Source organism: Aquarana catesbeiana, linkage group LG07, assembly GCF_042186555.1.
Source record: "Aquarana catesbeiana isolate 2022-GZ linkage group LG07, ASM4218655v1, whole genome shotgun sequence".
Taxonomy (NCBI): domain Eukaryota; kingdom Metazoa; phylum Chordata; class Amphibia; order Anura; family Ranidae; genus Aquarana; species Aquarana catesbeiana.
This window is the reverse complement of record NC_133330.1, coordinates 83,478,432-83,499,539: the sequence shown is the minus strand read 5'-3', so window position 1 is coordinate 83,499,539 and position 21,108 is coordinate 83,478,432. Positions and strand designations below refer to the sequence as shown.

The 21,108-nt window shown below is 43.9% G+C and overlaps 1 protein-coding gene across 1 annotated transcript in view; it reads right to left on the bottom strand.

Moving 5' to 3' along the window:
• CFAP92 (cilia and flagella associated protein 92 (putative)) overlaps positions 1 to 21,108 on the bottom strand; it is a 303,652-nt gene that overhangs the window by 252,794 nt on the left and 29,750 nt on the right. Inside the window, exons 3-4 of the mRNA XM_073592393.1 lie at positions 9,335 to 9,528; positions 4,946 to 5,159 (exon numbers count right to left, since the gene is read on the bottom strand). Coding sequence (XP_073448494.1) covers positions 4,946 to 5,159; positions 9,335 to 9,528 — 408 coding nt within the window. The remainder of the gene's footprint in view (positions 1 to 4,945; positions 5,160 to 9,334; positions 9,529 to 21,108) is intronic.

The following is a 21,108-nucleotide window of genomic DNA, read 5'->3' as shown; positions in this document are numbered from 1 at the left end:
AAATGAAGAAAGACAAGAAAAAACATTTTTTTTTTCTTTTTTCAAATTTCAAAACTTTGTGACAAAAAGTGAGGTCTGCAAAATACTCACTATACCTCTCAGCAAATAGCTTTGGGTGTCTACTTTCCAAAATGGGGTCATTTGGGGGGGGGGTTTGTGCCACCTGGGCTTTCCATGGCCTCCGAAACTGTGATAGGCAGTGAAGAGTGAAATCAAAAATTCACGCCCTTAGAAAGCCTGAAGGCGGTGCTTGGTTTTCGGGGTCCCGTACGCGGCTAGGCTCCCACATGTGGTATCCCCGTACTCAGGAGAAGCAGCAGAATGTATTTTGGGGTGTAATTTCACATATTCCCATGGCATGTTTGAGCAATATATCATTTAGTGACAACTTTGTGCAAAAAAAAAAAAAAAAAATTTGTCTCTTTCCCGCAACTTGTGTCGCAATATAAAATATTCCATGGACTCGACATGCCTCTCAGCAAATAGCTTGGGGTGTCTACTTTCCAAAATGGGGTCATTTGGGGGGGTTTTGAACTGTCCTGGCATTTTATGCACAACAATTAGAAGCGTATGTCACACATCACCCACTCTTCTAACCACTTGAAGACAAAGCCCTTTCTGACACTTATTGTTTACATGAAAAAGTTATTTTTTTTTTGCAAGAAAATAACTTTGAACCCCCAAACATTATATATTTTTTTAAAGCAAATGCCCTACAGATTAAAATGGTGGGTGTTTCATTTTTTTTTTTCGCACAGTATTTGCGCAGCGATTTTTCAAACGCATTTTTTGGGGAAAAAACACACTTTTTTAAATTTTAATGCACTAAAACACACTATATTGCCCAAATGTTTCATGAAATAAAAAAGATGATCTTAGGCCGAGTACATGGATACCAAACATGACATGCTTTACAATTGCGCACAAACGTGCAGTGGCAACAAAATAAATACATTTTTAAAAGCCTTTAAAAGCCTTTACAGGTTACCACTTTAGATTTACAGAGGAGGTCTACTGCTAAAATTACTGCCCTCGATCTGACCTTCGCGGTGATACCTCACATGCATGGTGCAATTGCTGTTTACGTTTGACGACAGACCGACGCTTGCGTTCGCCTTAGCGCAAGAGCAGGGGGCGACAGGGGTGCTTTTTTTTTTTTTTTTCTTTATTATTTTTTTGCTTTTTTATCTTATTTTTAAACTGTTCCTTTCATTTTTTTTTTTTTTTTTTTTTATCATTTTTATTGTTATCTCGGGGAATGTAAATATCCCCTATGATAGCAATAGGTAGTGACAGGTACTCTTTTTTGAAAAAATTGGGGTCTATTAGACCCTAGATCTCTCCTCTGCCCTCAAAGCATCTGACCACACCAAGATCGGTGTGATAAAATGCTTCCCCAATGGCGCTATTTACATCCGGCGAAATCTAAGTCATAAAATGCTCGTTGCTTCCGGTTTCTTAGGCCATAGAGATGTTTGGAGCCACTCTGGTCTCTGATCAGCTCTATGGTCAGCTGGCTGAATCACCGGCTGCATTCTCAGGTTCCCTGTTGAGACAGGAGAGCCAGAGAAAAACACGGAAGACGGTGGGGGGGGGGGGGGGGGGGGCATTCCCTCCCACGGCTTGTAAAGGCAGTCTAGAGGCTAATTAGCCGCTAGGATTGCTTTTACATGAAAGCCGACCGCTGGCTGAAAAGAATGATACCAAGATGATACCTAAACCTGCAGGCATCATTCTGGTATAACCACTCAAAGTCGTGAATGGCGTACCTGAAGACAAAAAAATGGTTAACAATAAAGCACAGTAAACGGTAAAATATAAATAATTACATACCTGAAAAACAAACATGATAAAACATAATAACAATAAAACATTGCAGAATAGAATACAGTAAAAAAGAGCAGAACAATAGAGAGAGAGAATAGAGAGAGAGAACAATAAAACGACAACAATTTTTTTTTTATTTTATATATATTTTTTTTTTTACACTTTTTTTGTAACTAACTTTTATAACGGTAACCGGTTCCAGGTTCGGGTCTCTCAAAATGCGATGGCATCTTGGGAGACCCTGTGAAAGTGTGCCTAGTCTGTGCAATGCTGTACCCTACGCTAATACTCAGCTAGTGAATGGTAGCGTTCAAAACATTCACCAATGCAAAGACCAGGATTGTCAGGACAGGAGGGACAATGATAGCGGGTGTCACGCCTATATCCGCGCTTGCTGCAGACACGACATCTTTTTTGGGGGGGTTCGTTGGGTAGGGGTACTCGGGAGGACATAAAGAAAATGCCTCTCATGCAGCCGACTGCATTTGGTTGGGGATGTGAATGGGGGAAGTACGGGCGCTGCAGAAGTGGTGGGTTCCCAATTAGGATTGGCGAATGCAGCAGGAAGGGCACTATGGGCACGACGGGCCTGTGTTTGTCTTCTTGGTGGCAGCGGGACACTACTTGTGCTTGCCACCTCACCAGCTTGAACTGCACTTATGGGACTCGCCACGTCACCAAGTGTTACTGCAGTGCTGGTTTGACTACGACCGGGGTGTACTAGGCCGCTGGTGCTTGCCAGTTCACCAAAACGCTACAAAAAAAACTGTTAGCGATCGCAGGGATCAGGCCTGACTCTGCGAACGCTGCAGTTATGCGTTTAGTGTTTTGTAAGTGACAGTGATCGATCGATACTGCACTTGGGTGGGCTGGACTGGGCTGGGCGGAGGGGCAAAACACAGGTGCTAGCAGGTATCTGGGCTGATCCCGCTAACACTGCGTTTTTGGGAACCCTAAACTGCTGGAGACACTAGTATAGATCTGATCAGATATTGATCCGATCAGATACTATACCACTAAGGGAGGCGTATGCTGCGTGCGTGGGTGTTAGCGGTACTGGCGCTAACCTGACGCTGCCTGGGGCTGGTGCTTGCTAGTTCACCAAAACGCTACCAAAAAAACTGTTAGCGATCGCAGGGATCAGGCCTGACTCTGCGAACGCTGCAGTTATGCGTTTAGTGCCTTGTAAGTGACAGTGATCGATCGATACTGCACTTGGGTGGGCTGGGCGGAGGGGCAAAACGCAGGTGCTAGCAGGTATCTGGGCTGATCCCGCTAACACTGTGTTTTTGGGAACCCTCAACTGCTGGAGACGCTAGTATAGATCTGATCGGATCAGATATTGATCCGTTCAGATACTATACCACTAAGGGAGGCGTATGCTGCGTGCGTGGGTGTTAGCGGTACTGGCGCTAATCTGACGCTGCCTGGGGCGACGCATATCACCGCCGGGCGATCGGGGGGCTAAACCTTTATTCGGTAATAAACGGCGGGTTCCCTGACACTATAAAAAATAAACGAACTAACCAGCGTCACCCGTAACGGTTATACGGTGATCAGTGGTGAAAGGGTTAACTAGGGGGCAATCAAGGGGTTAAAACATTTATTAGATAGTATATGGGGGTCCCTGTCGCTATAAAACGCTGACGGCGAACCTAAATATTTACCTCACTAACTAGCGTCACCAGCGACACTAATACAGCGATCAGAAAAATGATCGCTTAGCAACACTGGTGACAGGGGGTGATCAAGGGGTTAAAACTTTATTAGGGGGGGTTAGGGGGGTATCCTAGACCTAAAGGGGGGTAATACTCACTGTTCCAACACTGTAACTGTCACAAACTGACACCAATGCAGTAATCAGAAAAAAAAAACAAAAAAAACAAAAAACTGCTGGTGTCAGTTTGTGACAGGGAGGGGGGGGGGTGATTGGGGGGGGTCGGGGGGATCGGGGTGTTTTGTATGCCTGGCATGTTCTACTGTGTTGTGTAGTGTTGGTGCACTCACATTGATGTCTTCTCTCCTCGGCGCTGCAACGGAATACCAAGCCGAGGAGAGATGACATAATTTCCTTTGCTGCTGTTTAGCATACAGCAGCAAAGGAAGTGATCTGATTGGCCGGCGGCGATCGCGAGGGGGGGGCCACGAACAGATGGCCTCCCCCTCATCTCCGATCGCCGGGGGACCAAACGGGACTGCCTCGGGCGGCGGGGGGGGGGTCCGTTCGGACCCCCCACCCGCGGGAGGCAAATCACGTACATGTACGTGATTTTGCCTGCCCGTGCCGCCTTGCCGACGTACATCGGCGTGAGGCGGTCCTTAAGTGGTTAAAGGGGTTGTAAAGGTAAAAGTTTTTTCACCTTAATGCATTCTATGCATTAAGGTGAAAAAACATCTGACAATACCGGCCCCCCAGCCCGCCCCCCACCACCCCCGCCATTGATTGGTTACAGTGGATGGATTGAAAGCAGCGCGGCCATTGGCTCGTGCTGCTGTCAATCACATCCAATGACGCGGCGCGCCGGGGGGTGGGGCTGAGTGATACAGTGAGCGGCTATGGCCGCTGGCTGTATTATGGGAGAGCGCCCGCAAGCACTCAACACCATGCAAGGGAGCTTGCATGAAAGTGTTGAGTTCTGGCGGGGGGGGGAGCCGAGACAGCCGCCGAGGGACCCCAGAAGACCAGGTTCAGGGCCACTCTGTGCAAAACGAGCTGCACAATGGAGGTAAGTATAACATGTTTGTTATTTAAAAAAAAATATATATATATATCTTTAGTGATCCTTTAATTATTTAAATAGGATTTGCCTGTATGGGCATAAGTAAAAAAAAAAGCCAATAAGAAGGCAGTAATCCTAAATTAGGGATTTAAAAAATTACATATTTGGGGGGAATTTATTTATTAAAACTGGAGCACTCAGAATCTGGTGCAGCTGTGCATGGTAGCCAATCAGCTTTTAACTTCAGCTTGTTCAATTAACGTTTGACAATAAAACCTGGGAACCGATTGGTTTCCTTGCAGCGCTGCACCAGATTTTGCACTCTCCAGTTTTAGTAAAACCCCCTATAAGTCTAACTTTATAATGAAAGTACAAGACAAGAACAAACAGAATATTACCTTCAGACTCCTCCCCATGCTTCACATGTGACACGCGGAATGCCTTAGGTCGATCAAATCTGGCTTTTGCTGATACTTTGTCCTTTGTATCCCATATTTTCACTTGTATCTGATGTGATAAAGCTTTCATTAAAGCTTCTTTTGTCACCTGGAGATCAATGCTATGGCTCCATGACAACCATATTTTGTCACCTTCTTGCCACGGCTTTATTAACTGAAAAAGGAAAGGTTTAAACTAAGATTGTGTATATTTGACAAAACAGATCTGTACATTTCAGACTGGGATGAATGTCACTGGACATAGCAGGGGTGGCACAGGATGATTATAATATGTTTTATAGCTTTTACCTGATAAATTCATCATTGTCTGAACTAGTGACCTGCATTTCAAGCCACATATGTGGCTTCATATGCTACATCTTACTATAGGTGGAAACTATAGGGTGGAGGATGAAGCAAAAGGTTTTGTGTTGTCCACAGAAGTCAATTAGATTTTATATGGAATATGTCAGCTGATAATTTTCTATGGCAACCATAGGCAATTGTTTTACATCAGTTTTTGTTTATCTACAAATTGCAGCATTGATCAAACATAAGCCTTTTAACAAAAAAAATAAAGCAACGTGATATTTTTCACATGTCAATGCCTACACACAATATACAAAAGTAGCAAATACTGTATCTATAATAGACACTTATACTAAATATACTGTTTTTTTTTTTTTTTTCGCAAAGCTTTACAAAGAACCATGATATGTAGCAACTAATCATCTTGGTTTAAATACTCATACTGTTGTGCGAGAAAGGTTTTTCAAGGATACACTGTAACAAACTTCACATTTCAACGGCAGTGACACCTGCTGACAAATTGTGGTATTACACAGGAACAAAATAAATGACATTCATTATGACACAGGTCAGACTCCAGTCTGAAAAGGTATTTAAAGCGGACTCCATCAAATATTTTTCTTTTTTTTTTAGTTTTGAAGTGGGGAGAGGAGGTCAGATCAAATATTTTCTTGAGAAGTCTTTTAAAGCGATAGTAAACGGCAAAAAAAAAAAAATATCCAGAAAAATGTTCCCCTGCAGGAAACTTTAGTGCCTTGGAAAAAGTATTCATATCCCTTGAGATTTTCCACATTTCATATGTCAAAACATAGATGTATTTTATTTTGGAATTTTATGTGATAGACAAACACAAAGTGGCACAAAATTGTGACGTGGAAGGAAAATGTTTACAAATAAATATTTGAAAAGTGTGGCATGCATTTGTATTCAGCCCCCTTTACTCTGATACCCCTAATTAAAATCTAGTGGAACCAATTGCCTTCAGAAGTCATCTAATAAGTAAATAAAGTCCACCTGTGTGTAGTTTAATCACAGTATAAATACAGCTGTTCTTTGAAGTCCTCAGAGGTTTGTTAGAGAACCTTAAAGGGGTTGTAAAGGTAAAACATTTTTCACCTTAATGCATTCTATGCATTAAGGTGAAAAAACTTTTGACAGTACCGCCGCCCCCAGGCCCCCCGTTTTACTTACCTGACGCCTCGAATCTTCGCTGCTCGTCCTCGTCAGCTTCATTGCAGCTCAGCCTGGTCGCTGATTGGCTGCAGTGGATGGATTGAAAGCAGCGCAGCCATTGGCTCGCGCTGCTGTCAATCACATCCGATGACGCGGCACGCCGGGGGGCGGGGCCGAGTGATACAGCGAGCGGCTATAGCCGCCGGCTGTATCACGGGAGCGCGCCCGCAAGCACTCACCACCGTGCGAGGGAGCTCGCATGAAGGTGGTAAATGCTTGCGGGGAGGAGCTGAAACAGCCGCCGAGGGACCCCAGAAGACCAGGTTCGGGGCCACTCTGTGCAGAACGAGCTGCACAGTGAAGGTAAGTATAACATGTTTGTTATTTAAAAAAAAAAAAAAAAAAAAAAAAAACTTTACAACCCCTTTAATGAACGATTAGCATCATAAAGGCCAAGGAACACACCAGACAGGTCAGGGATAAAGTTGTGGAGAATACATCACCTATAACATTGGGAGTCTTATGTGTGGATGTTGATGCGGTATGTAAAAATATTAGAACCATTTTTTACATTTTAGACTGGGGTGCCTTGAGACTGTTCATAATTTTAAGGGTGCCTTGACGGAAAAAAGGTTGAGAAACACTGGTTTAGATCAAAGCATATTTATGTGTTAGAATGGCCCAGTTAAAGTCCAGACCTTAATCCAATTGAAAATCTGTGGCAAGACTTGAAAATTGCTGTTCACAGACACTCTCCATCCAATATGACAGAGCTATTTTGCAAAGAAGAATGGTAAAAAAAGTCACTCTCTAGATGTGCAAAGCTGGTAGAGATGTCCCCAAAAAGACGTGCAGCTATAATTGCAGCGAAAGGTGGTTCTACAAAGAATACAAATGCAGGCCACACTTTTCAGATAATTATTTGTAAAAAATTTTGAAAAACATTTATAATTTTCCTTCCACTTCACAATTATGTGCCACTTTGTGTTGGTCTATCACATGAAATCCCAATAAAATACATATCAATACTTTTTCAAGGCACTGTAGCATAATGTGCTAGTATGCATCACATTATGAAAGACTTACCTTAGAACGAAGCCCTCGAGCGGTGTGAGCTCACTTCAGACAGAGGGCTTCCATCTTCACCCGATCTTCCTTCCTGATTCGCAGGCTTTAGCTGTTTGACTGTGTGGAGCCACGATGACGTGGCATGGGTCTCTCAACGGCGCACATTTAGGAGATATTTACTGTACCTACAGGTAAGCCTTATTTTAGGCTTACATGTAGGTACAAGTAAACAATTACTTTTTACAAGCTACTACCACTTTAAAAGCAACATAGTCTAAATTTCTTCTCAAACTGACTGTCCCTGGTCTGCCACTTTCATTAGTTGGTTTTCAGTTTTGTTAATCGTGGAGGCTCAGCATCACATGTGGACATTACTTTGGGCAGTCTGCTTAAAAACACCCCTCCTCCAGACTGACACCTGTCCATGAAGGATTTTTGATATTTGCAGAACTCCACCTAAATGGCAGACCATTTCTTGCAGTAAGGTCGAGGGATCATGAGGGAGTAGCGAGGCAGGGTGCTGTGATGTGTCCTGTCAGCCAATCACACCAGCCATGATCTGCCTACAATGCATTATAATGGTTGTAAACCTCAGACATGAAATATGAACAAAGCATACCTCTCTATAGTGTGTACTCATCTCAATTAATAACACATAGCTCATGTTCATATCGAGTCATTTTGACACGTCAAATCGCTGGCTATTACTAGCAACGGCACCGCCAGAATCGGTGCAGCGCCGCACCGATTCCCAAAAGAAGTTCCTGTACTACTTTTAGAGACTTCGGTGGCGATTTGAATAGACATCTGTACATGAACCGCACAGATGTCTGTGAAATCACCCCTGAAGTCGGACTGCATTGCCGGTTTGAAATCGTGCAAGTTCAGCTGAACTTGCACGATGTCAAACCTGCCCTCAATGTGAACCTGGGCTAAGTGTCATTTCTGCCTGCTGTTTCTTTCTTCTGCTATCAACATGAATCCCTTTTGACACATTTTCCTGACACCAAGTGAAAAGAGGTGACAGGGGAAGGACCTCCAGCTGATTGACAGCCTCAGCTCTGTTCCTGTGTGCTGTGTGAAGGGGGTGTGTACCTTCCCTCCAACCAGCTCTTAGACCCCTTTCACACCGAGGGCGTTTTGCAGGCGCTATAGCGTTAAAAATAGCACCTGCAATCTGCCCTCAAACAGCTGCTCCATTCACTCCAGTGTGAAAGCCCGAGGGTTTTCACACTGGAGCGGTGTGCTGGCAGGGCGTCAGGAAAAGTCCTGCCAGCAGCTTCTTTGGAGCGGTGAAGGAGCGGTGTGTTTAACGTTCCTCCACCACTGCTCTCCAATGAAATCAATGGGGCAGCGCTGCGATACCGCCAGCAAAACGGCGCTATTGCAGGTGGTTTTAACCCTTTCTCGGCCTCTAGCGGGGGGTAAAAGTGCCCCGCTAGCAGCCGAAATGCGCCACAAATCCGATGGTAAAACGCCACTAAAAATAGGCGGCTCGGTGTGAAAGCCGTCTTAGAGCTCTCCTCATTGAGCTCTGCAGAGTGTAACTTCAGCTCTCCGGCCCCTTTTTTCTGACACCTCAGACAAGCTTTATAAATTCCGGACTTTGAACAATTAGAGAAGACTTCAGATAAACACATACAACTTATGTAGGAGGATTTGTTTAATCTCTGTGCATCACATGTGGATAGTCACTTCACTGGGTATATGGAAGGGTGTACAACCACTTTAAAGAAGCACACAAACCCAGGGATGACATCACTGAGTCTAAAATATTGTTTGCTAGCTCAGTCAACCTACCCGAGACTCATGATCCATATACAGCTTTGCCACAACCCCAAACATCACCACGTCAACTTTAGTGGGTTCTGTGAACTCGGGAAGCAGGACGTATTCAAAGTGGAAATATTTTTGTGCTTTCGGAGCCTCAATCACCTTCTTTTGGTGCTTATGTCCTTTTTTTCCTTTGTGGGTAGAACCAAGTTCAAGGTCTTCTATAAACATAACAGAACAGTCATCCATTATGAATCCACCTTATGAACAACTTACATTGCAATGATATTTTAAGAAAGAAGAAGAACAAAATAATATCTATAAACAATTCAGGCTAAAATCTACAAAAAAACCTACACGGCAACAAGAGCTGTCAGTTGTGGGACCACCCCTCTTTGCTAAATTTATTATCCACAACCACCACCACCACTATAGTCAAAATATTCCGTGCTGTTTAGAAAAAAAAAAACTAAAAGCAGGATACACACTATACAATCTTCTTTAGATTTTTTCCAAAAACCATATACAGTATCTCACAAAAGTGAGTACACCCCTCAAATTTTTGTAAATATTTTAGTATATCTTTTCATGTGACAACACTGAAGAAATGACACTTTGCTACAACGTAAACTAGTGAGTGTACAGCTTGTATAAGGCTTCATGTACATGGGATGTTGTTCTCCTGAACAATTTTAACTTGACAGCTGGAACCCAACGTCTAAAAATGGCCGTTTAGCTGCGTTTAGCTGTCGCATTTAGAAGCGTTTGAAAAATTTTTTTTTTTTTTCAAAATAGCCAAAAATAAAAAACCTCTGTAAACAAAACGCGGCTAAATGCGAGTTACCGTGTTTAGCGTTTGAAATGCCTCTAACACGCAACTGTCTAGAAAGGACTATAAACAAACCTGTGTACATGTACTGATAAGATAACAGAGGAGGGTTCAGGAGCAGTTGAAAAAAATGCCCAACTGCTCCTAAACGTTCGTTTACCAGCAGTAGTGTACATGAGGCCTAACTGTGTAAATTTGCTGTCCTCTCAAAATAACTCAACACACGGCCATTAGTGTCTAAACCACTGGCAACAAAAGTGAGTACACCCCTAAGGGAAAGTGAAAATGTCCAAATTGGGCCCAATTAGCCATTTTCCCTTCCCGATGTCATGTGACTCTGTAATGGAAATTTGTAAGTTCTGTATATAATTGTATTCTATTTTGTATGTATTGCACACTGCCCTCACTGTGCACACAGCACTAATAATGTTTTCAGTACATATTTACATTCTTTCGAGTCCTGATTAGAATTAGCCTGCCTATGTTACGCCCCTTGTTACCATAAATGTACAATTGTAATATTAATGTGATACCTACGTAATCATGTGTATAAAAACCTTCAATTGCGTCATAATAAAGCAGAACAGTTATTTGGAAAGATGCTGAGCGTATCTTTTGTGTCCGTTCCCTACTGCAGTAGTTATTAATTTGGAACCACTAATCAATATGAGGATAGGAGTTGCCTATCATCAATTTAACCGAGTCAGCACGGCGCGCTTTGCCTTAGGAGGGGTTTCCAGGTAACCCCGAGTATCCGAAACGAGGTGCTTGAGACGATCCGGGAATCCGGCTGAGGTAAGTCTTTTGCCTTTTGAGTTATCAGACTTCCTTGATCGGTAAGGCATTTTCGGGACAAAGGATACCTATTTTACTCCCCTTAATCGAACTGTATTGATTGGTGGTTATATATGTTGTCACTGTCTATTGTCCATCGGAGTGTTATAGATAAGAAAGGGAAGAATAGTGTTGTTCACAGGTTTATGTAGTACATCTGCTAGATAAAGCAGTTTAGAGGCAAGAGGGTATAGGCACACGTAGAGAAGACTGGCCAGTCATTATGAGCATTGAATTAACCACTTGACCACTGGGCACTTAAACCCCCTTCCTAACCAGACCAATTTTCAGCTTTCGGTGCTCTCACAATTTGAATGACAATTACTCAGTCATACAACACTGTACCCATATGAATTTTTTGTCCTTTTTTTCACACAAATAGAGCTTTCTTTTGGTGGTATTTAATCACCGTTGGGTTTTTTATTTTTTGCGCTATAAAAGAAAAAAGACTGAAAATTTGGTAAAAAAATGAATTTTTCTTTGTTTCTGTTATAAAATTTAGCAAATTAGTAATTTTTCTTTGTAAATTTTGGCCAAAATTTATACTGCTACATATCTTTGGTAAAAATAAGTACAACTTGGTGTATATTATTTGGTCTTTGTGAATGTTAGAGAGTCCAAATGCTATGGTGCCAATATCTGAAAATTGATCACACCTGAAGTACTGATGGCCTATCTAATTTCTTGAGACCCTAACATGCCAGAAAAGTACAAATACCCCCCAAATGACCCCTATTTGGAAAGAAGACATTCCAAGGTATTTAGAAAGATGCATGGTGAGTTTTTTTGAAATTGTCATCTTTTCCCACAATTCTTTGCAAAATCAAGATTTTTTTTTTTCTTTTTTTTTTTCACAAAATTGTCATATTAGAAGGTTATTTCTCTCACACAGCATATGCATACCACAAATTACACCCCAAAACACATTCTGCTATTACTCCCGAGTATGGCGATACCACATGTGTGAGACTTTTACACAGCGTGGCCACATACAGAGGCCCAACATGCACGGAGCACCTCCAGGCGTTCTGGAGCACCCAGGCCAATTCTTATATTTCTCTCCTACGTGTAAAAATAATAATTTATTTGCTAGAAAATTACATAGAACCCCAAAACATTATATATATTTTTTTTAGCAAAGACCCTAGAGAATACAATGGCGGTTGTTGCAACTTTTTATCTCGCACGGTATTTGCGCAGCAATTTTTCGAACGCTTTTTTTTTGGAAAAAAAACTGTTTTGTGCTTTAAAAAAAAATAAAACAGTAAAGTTAGCCCAATGTTTTTGCATAATGTGAAAGATGAAGTTACGCCGAGTAAATAGATACCTAACATGTCACCCTTCAAAATTGCACACTCTTGTGGAATGGTGCCAAACGTCGCTACTTAAAAATCTCCATAGGTGACGCTTTAAAATTTTTTACTGGTTACATGTTTTGAGTTACAGAGGAGGTCTAGGGCCAAAATTATTGCTCTCGCTCTAACGTTCGCAGTGATACCTCACATGTGTGGTTTGAACACCGTTTTCATATGTGGGCGGGACTTACGTATGTGTTCGCTTCTGCATGCGAGCACACGAATGTGGGCGCTTTAAACGTTTTTTTTTTTTTTTTTTATTGTTTATTTTACTTTATTTATTTTAGTTTGACACTTTTTCCCCCCCCAAAAAAATTTTTGATCACTTTTATTTCTATTACAAGGAATGTAAACATCCTTGTAATAGGAATATGGCATGACAGGTCCTCTTTACAGTGACATATGGGGTCAATAAGACCCCACATCTCACCTCTAGGCTGGGAAGCCTGAAATAAAAAAAAAAAAAAAAAAAAAACGATCTTGGCTTCGATCGTAGCGGTGAGTCGGTAGAAGCACCGGAGGGTGGCGGGAAGGGGGGGGGCATCCCCTCTCGCCTCCCGTAAGAACGATCAAGCAGTGTAACAGCCACTATGATCATTCTTATGGTGTAGGGAATCGCCGGCTGAAAAAGCTGATATCTGAATGATGCCTGTAGCTGCACCCATCATTCAGATATCCCCGCTCAAAGTCAAGGACGTCATATGACTATGGGCGGGAACTGGTTAAAAATTGCGGGGTATTGCAGAGTATTGCGGAGTAGTGCAGGGTATATTGCTGGGTATATTGCAGAGTATTGCTGGGCATATTGCAGAGTATTGCTGGGCATATTGCAGAGTATTGCTGGGCATATTGCAGAGTATTGTGGGGTATATTGCAGAGTATTGTGGGGTATTATGCAGAGTATTGCGGGGTATTATGCAGAGTATTGCGGGGTATAATGCAGAGTATTGTGGGGTATTATGCAGAGTATTGCGGGGTATAATGCAGAGTATTGCGGGGTATTATGCAGAGTATTGTGGGGTATTATGCCGAGTATTGCGGGGTATTATGCAGAGTATTGCGGGGTATTATGCAGAGTATTGCGGGGTATTTATGCAGAGTATTGCGGGGTATTTATGCAGAGTATTGCGGGGTATTTATGCAGAGTATTGCGGGGTATTTATGCAGAGTATTGCGGGGTATTACGCAGAGTATTGCGGGGTATTACGCAGAGTATTGCGGGGTATTATGCAGAGTAGTGCGGGGTATTACGCAGAGTAGTGCGGGGTATTTATGCAGAGTAGTGCGGGGTATTTATGCAGAGTAGTGCGGGGTATTACGCAGAGTAGTGCGGGGTATTACGCAGAGTAGTGCGGGGTATTACGCAGAGTATTGCGGGGTATTACGCAGAGTATTGCGGGGTATTATGCAGAGTATTGCAGGGATGGCTGAGCATGGAGGGATGGATGGATGTGACTGCAATTGTCACTGAGCACCGCTGTGGGCACTACACATGCAGCCCACAGCGGTGCTGCCATCCGATCCCTCCCCCTCTCCCCTCGCACTGTACCGATCGGTACAGAGAGGGGAGGGAGGAACCGGCGTCATGTCTGTTGACATGTGATCGCTCCGTCATTTGACGGAGTGATCACATGGTAAACGGCCGCGATCAGCGGCCGTTTACCGTGATCCGTGATGCGCCGGGTCCTCTGGACCCGGCGGTCACGGAAGTTCTCGGGTGCGCGCCCCAGGGGGCGCGCGAGAGCAGTATTCTGGGAGGACGTCCCACGGACGTCCACCCAGAACTAGCCGACCGCGCTGCAGCCGTCTTTCGACTATGGCCCGGTCGGCAAGTGGTTAAGTAAGGGAATGAAGAGACCCTCTAAAATGCCCAGTGCAAGAGGAGCGCTATATATGAACCGAAGGTGCGGTTCCGCCTATACTGAGCCCCTAGATTAATGGTTAAAGTAGACAGGGATCCACAATGGGTAACTGGGTTACCAAGGTCCACAGGGACTAAGAATCATGCAGAGTAAACAGCTAGAGAAACAGCTATCAATGTGAGCAGGATGGATGAAGGGTGACATTTAACACTAGACTGAAAGGGACATTTTCATGTTAAGTTGTGGGATGAATTTGGGGTCAGGCACAGAGAAATGAGAGTTAAAACAGAATACTTTATATGTTGTCAGAGAGGGAAGATGGGATGAGCACTCTGGCTGCCCGTCTGATCATAGAAGCTAGATATAAAAGATTTCTGAGCAAAATAAGGAAAGCGGAATTTAGGCAGGGAAATATTAATGAGAGTTAAAAGAAAGTGAGAGAATGATATGCATGTGTTGTGTACAAATGGGAAAATGTATTTTTTTAGAGAGATATTGTATGTGTGTGTGTGCGAATGCTGGGACTTTTAGTTCTATCTCTTGTGTGTGTCATGTATGCAGATGTGACCCCCTCCTTTGTGCTCTCAGGAAAGAATGTAGCGGGGATGAGAGGTCAGTGATAACCTGGAAGGACACCATGCCAATTCCAGTTTTTTAGACAAAACAATTATAACAAAATGTGGCGGGTTAACGAATCTAATGGTAAACAATGTGATCACAATTATTTTGAATCTGTTTTCTAAACATGGTAAAATGAAGGTTACATTTAACTGTGTATTACACAAATTGAATATCCTTTGATAGTGGAAACAGTGCATTTAAAAAAGGGAAATTAAGTAAAATTAAGTAATAATGAGTATTAATTTCTAATATGAGTTTAACAATTTTATTAATAATATAGATATATTGAAACTGGTTTTGACAACCTTTGGTTGGAAATGAAATCCAGGTTAATGGGGAAATTTGTAAAAGTGGGATTAGTTTAGATTAAGATAACAATTTTGTAATTTTACATTTATACAATAAGCCCTTATTGAGAGAAAAAAAAGATTAAGATGAGGGTGTTATTTGGAATATAGCCTCCATAATATTTAACAAAGACAAGATGGATGGGATATATAAGAAGTTTTTCTACAAAAATGAAATTTTAAGGTTCTTGATAACAACTTGATGTGCGGTCCATGATGTGAGAGTAATAATAAATGAAATTTAAATATAACAGACCCATCACATCAAGTCCACACACCGTTAAGATAGATGCCACCTGCAGCCAGTTGTTTTATAGTTTTTGATGCTTTCTGGTTCATCATACAGATTGATGATCCTTTTGTTTTTATCTATTTTTATTTTTGAAATCCAAAGCAGAATGTGTGGATTGTGAAATGATGTGCCCCTTTTCCTTGTAAGTATAGTGGTATAACCAGAAGAATATTTTGGATTTATGACCGCAGGGTATTGTTATCATTTATTATAATATTGCCAGGAAAAAGTTGTCTTTTGAAACATGAAACTGGAGTTCTTACACAAACAGCGTGATAGAAAACAAGCCATTGTAATAGATTTATGCAAGCTGGACCCAGTAATGAAGGGTTCATCCCGATATATCAGAGCTGTAGCTTTTATGCAAAGGTGCTATTAGACAAAGTTAGATATTGTTTTGGTCAAACATTTAATTTTTAATGGTCCCACATTCTGTGCAGCAAATATACAGCTAACTAAATGTTTGTCTAATGAAAGGTTTAAAATATGAGTTTGTTTATGTACAAATCTAACAATGAAAAATGCGTATATTTGAATACAACCACCTTATTGCCTCTATTGGAGGAGGCTGGAGACAAAGGAAAACCACATGTGTTAAATTGATGGTGTAGGAATCAGCTGCTATGAGCCCAGTGCAGGACACACTCCCTGAAGACCCAGATATTACATTTTTTGTAGAGTTATTCCCGGTTTTATACTGAGGATGCAGTTTATCACCCAGAAGGATACTCTGTATTGAAAGTCATTGGATCCTTTTTCCCCAGCTCAAGAAGCAGAGCTCCATGTTTTAGCAAAGTCTGTGAGCTATAAAAAGAGTATATATTTATATAGATAGTCAAGATATAGAGAGCTTTTGGTTCCATTTGAAGGGCCAGAAGTTTGTTTTTACTTCTGCAGGTAAACCAATAAAGCATGTCAAGTTAATTTGATTGGCTGTTTTCAGCCTTCCAGGTTCTTGCTGAGGTAGCCATATTAACTTTCACACATGGAAGCAGACCAGGCGACTAAGGATGCTGCATTTACAGCCCCGGACACTTGATGGGTCTGTGCAACTCACAGATTCCACCCTAGTTCTGGCCCAGTATAGCTGGGATTAATAATTCAACTTTAAGGAACCCAGAACGAGAAGAACAAGTGGTCCACAGGGGGCAACTTCTTATGAAACAGGACTTTGGAAAAGGTGATCATTTATGTCTGCCAGCCACTCTTTTCCCTCCAGCTTGACACATGGACCGTGTCATCAGTCACAAGCAGTTATGGCTGCCTTAGTAAATGAGCGTGGGATAGAGCCAGGGTTCTCCACAGTTGTTTTTATAACATACCACTTCTTGTTTTACCCGTTACCAAAGGTGTTACCAAAAGCTGAACATCCCTTCCAGATTTTACAAAAAAAAAATATCGAGATGCCCAAGTCAGGATTTTATGAGTATGCATTTTGTCTGTATGGACATGTTTTCTGGATGTCCAGTGGCAAATGCTACTGCAAAGGCCACAGTAAAAAGTGTTATCAGAAGTAGTTTGTAAATATAGAGTGCAGAATCTACAGAGAGTAACAGAGGAAATCATTTTTATAGGAGAGTCCTTACTAGAAGTTTTGAGGTTTTACTTTTACACCCCCCTACTGTCTACAATGTAGCGGACAAAGTAGAGTAAGAAACTAGGAAACTTTTGCCTGAATGTTTTCTTATATTTTATGAAGCCCCTAAGGGGGATGTTGGACTCTCTCCCTATGGATTTGGTTTGGGAGTGTGTTACTCACTTGCTTATATTTTGTCTCAGCAGCTGAAGTCCTCCATTCGGATCTCACAGAGAATGTTGCTGATCTTTTAAGGTTTTTGAAAAATTAATTTATGTGTTTTCTCCCCAATTCCAGATCCTAAAAGTTTGGAAGGATCTAAAACTAAAGCCAGGTGACTTATGGATTGTTAAGAGACATTTATATATAAGGAAATGTTTGGAGACTCAATACAGCATCTATTTCATGTACAGTTTTTGCAAAACTTGTAGGAAAAGTCACCTGGATCCACATTAGACACTGCAAAAATGACTAAATTAAAGAAATCTCTGTGTTTGATTTGTTTCCCTCTTGTGATCACAGTCTAGGGTACTTTTTGATTCAATTACTTTAATTGTAAGGGATATATATATATTTGAAAGGTAGTTTAGCCATGTTGAAGTCATACTTGTCTTTTGTACGTCTTCCATTTTATGTAGAATTGTCTGTGTTTACATATGCTGATAAGTCAGCATGCCCACAATTCAGCTAGAAGGCCATTCTGGCCACATGAGAGTACAGTCAGTACTCTGTAAATATGTCTTATCAATCATTTGTTTTTCACAATGAAAAGTCATTTTGTAATGAAAAAGTTGCTCAGCTATTATTTTCTCCACAATGGAGTTTTTTGCCTCTTTGGCCAGGATTACCTAATGCCGCGTACACACGGTCGGACTTTCCGGCATACTTGGTCCGGCGGACCAGAGTGTGCCGGACAATCCGCCCGTGTGTGGGCGGCGGCGGACTTTTCCGGCGGACTTCTTCCCAAAAGCCCGCCGGACCTAGATTTCAAACATGTTTGAAATCTTTCCGTCGGACTCAGTTTCGGGCGGAAAGTCCGCTCGTGTGTGTGCTGGTCCGACGGAAAGCCCGCTCGTGTGTAGGCTGGTCCGACAGACCAAATACGACACGAGGGGATGGTATTGCATCTCGCGCTCGCTGCAATAGGAAAAACAAATCTTCCTATTGCGGCGAGCGCGGGGCATACCAGGCCCTTAGGTCTGGTATGGATTATAAAGGGGAACCCCGCTACGCCGAAAAAACGGCGTGGGGTCCCCCTAAAATCCATACCAGACCCCGATCCGAGCACGCAGCCCGGCCGGTCAGGAAAGGGGGTGGGGACGAGCGAGCGCCCCCCCCCCTCCTGAACCGTACCAGGCCGCATGCCCTCAACATGGGGGGTGGGTGCTTTGGGGGAGGGGGGCGCCCTGCGCCCCCCCCCCCCCAAAGCACCTTGTCCCCATGTTGATGAGGACAAGGGCCTCTTCCCGACAACCCTGGCCGTTGGTTGTCGGGGTCTGCGGGCGGGGGCTTATCGGAATCTGGGAGCCCCCTTTAATAAGGGGGCCCCCAGATCCCGGCCCCCCACCCTATGTAAATGAGTATGGGGTACATGGTACCCCTACCCATTTACCTAGGAAAAAAGTGTAAGTAATAAAACACACTACACAGGTTTTTAAAATATTTTATTAAACAGCTCCGGGGGGGGAATCTTCCTCCGGCTTCGGGGGTCTTCTTCCGGCTTCGGGGGTCCCTCCGCTTCATCTTCTCCCGGCGTCCGGTTGGTTCTTCTCCGCTCTCCGGCCTCTTCTCCCGGTGTCGCAGGTCTTCGGCCGGCCCCTCCGCTCTCTTCATGTAGCTCTATTGCAAGCGGAGGTCCGGACTTCTGGGCTTCTTGGCTTCTTGGCTTCTTGGCTTCTTGGCTTCTTGGCTTCTCTTCTCTTCTCTTCCCCCAGATGTTGACACGACGCTCTCTCCGGCTGGACTGGTCTCTGAGGGCTGCGTTGTGACTTATATAGGCGGAGACCCCGCCCCCATATGATGTCACAGTCCCTGGGCATGCTGGGACTGTGACGTTTTAGGGGGCGTGGTCGGGGGGCGTGGTCGACCACGCCCCCTAAAACGTCACAGTCCCAGCATGCCCAGGGACTGTGACATCATATGGGGGCGGGGTCTCCGCCTATATAAGTCACAACGCAGCCCTCAGAAACCAGTCCAGCCGGAGAGAGCGTCGTGTCAACATCTGGGGGAAGAGAAGAGAAGCCAAGCCAAGCCAAGAAGCCAAGAAGCCCAGAAGCCCAGAAGCCCAGAAGCCCAGAAGCCCAGAAGCCCAGAAGCCCAGAAGCCCAGAAGTCCGGACCTCCGCTCGCAATAGAGCTACATGAAGAGAGCGGAGGGGCCGGCCGAAGACCTGCGACACCGGGAGAAGAGGCCGGAGAGCGGAGAAGAACCAACCGGATGCCGGGAGAAGATGAAGCGGAGGGACCCCCGAAGCCGGAGGAAGATCCCCCCCCCGGAGCTGTTTAATAAAATATTTTAAAAACCTGTGTAGTGTGTTTTATTACTTACACTTTTTTCCTAGGTAAATGGGTAGGGGTACCATGTACCCCATACTCATTTACATAGGGTGGGGGGCCGGGATCTGGGGGCCCCCTTATTAAAGGGGGCTCCCAGATTCCGATAAGCCCCCGCCCGCAGACCCCGACAACCAACGGCCAGGGTTGTCGGGGAAGAGGCCCTTGTCCTCATCAACATGGGGACAAGGTGCTTTGGGGGGGGGGGGCGCAGGGCGCCCCCCTCCCCCAAAGCACCCACCCCCCATGTTGAGGGCATGCGGCCTGGTACGGTTCAGGAGGGGGGGGGGCGCTCGCTCGTCCCCACCCCCTTTCCTGACCGGCCAGGCTGCGTGCTCGGATCGGGGTCTGGTATGGATTTTAGGGGGACCCCACGCCGTTTTTCCGGCGTAGCGGGGTTCCCCTTTATAATCCATACCAGACCTAAGGGCCTGGTATGCCCCGCGACGGGGCTCGCAAGGTGTCAATCTAGCCGATAAAAGCGGCAAGATTGACATCCTTTTCTAGTCCCGTCGCACCTGAGTCACGTTCAAAATGAACGGACTTGTCCGTGTGTGGGCAAGTCCGTTCATTCTGAAAGTCCGCCGGAACTCCGGCGAAAGTCCGTCGGAAAGACGGGCGGACTTAGCCCGCCGGAAAATCCCGGCGTGTGTGGGCAAGTCCGTTCGTTTTAAAGTCCGGCGCACCTGGCGGACAAAGTCCGTCGGAAAGTGTGCCGGACCAAGTAGGATAGAAAGTCCGCTCGTGTGTACGCGGCATAAGTGTGTGGAGGTTCCAGGTTAAAGGTGATAGCAGGTATGGTTAGTGATCAAAATATTGATCAAAAGAGGGGAGACTGTAATGGAAATTTGAAGTTCTGTATATAATTGTATTCTATTATGTATGTATTGCACACTGCCCTCACTGTGCACACAGCACTAATAATGTTTTCAGTACATATTTACATTCTTTCGAGTCCTGATTAGAATTAGCCTGCCTATGTAACGCCCCTTGTTACCATAAACGTACAATTGTAATATTAATGTGATACCTACGTAATCATGTGTATAAAAACCTTCAATTGCGTCATAATAAAGCAGAACAGTTATTTGGAAAGATGCTGAGCGTATCTTTTGTGTCTGTTCCCTACTGCAGTAGTTATTATTAATTTGGAAACACTAATCAATATGAGGATAGGAGTTGCCTATCATCAATTTAACCGAGTCAACTCGTTAGTGTTACAAGGTCTCAGGTATGAATGGGAAGCAGGTGAGTTATATTTGCTGTTATCGCCCTTACTCTCTCATACTGGTCACTGGAAGTTCAACATGGCACCTCATGGCAAAGAACTCTCAGAGGATCTGAAAAAAAGAATTGTTGCTCTACATAAAGATGGCCTAGGCTAAAAGAAGATTGCCAAGACCCTAAAACTGAGCTGCAGCACTATGGCCAAGGCCAAACAGCGGTTTAACAGGACAGGTTCCACTCAGAACAGGCCTCACCACGGTCGATCAAAGAAGTTGAGTGCACGTGCTCAGCGTCATATCCAGAGGT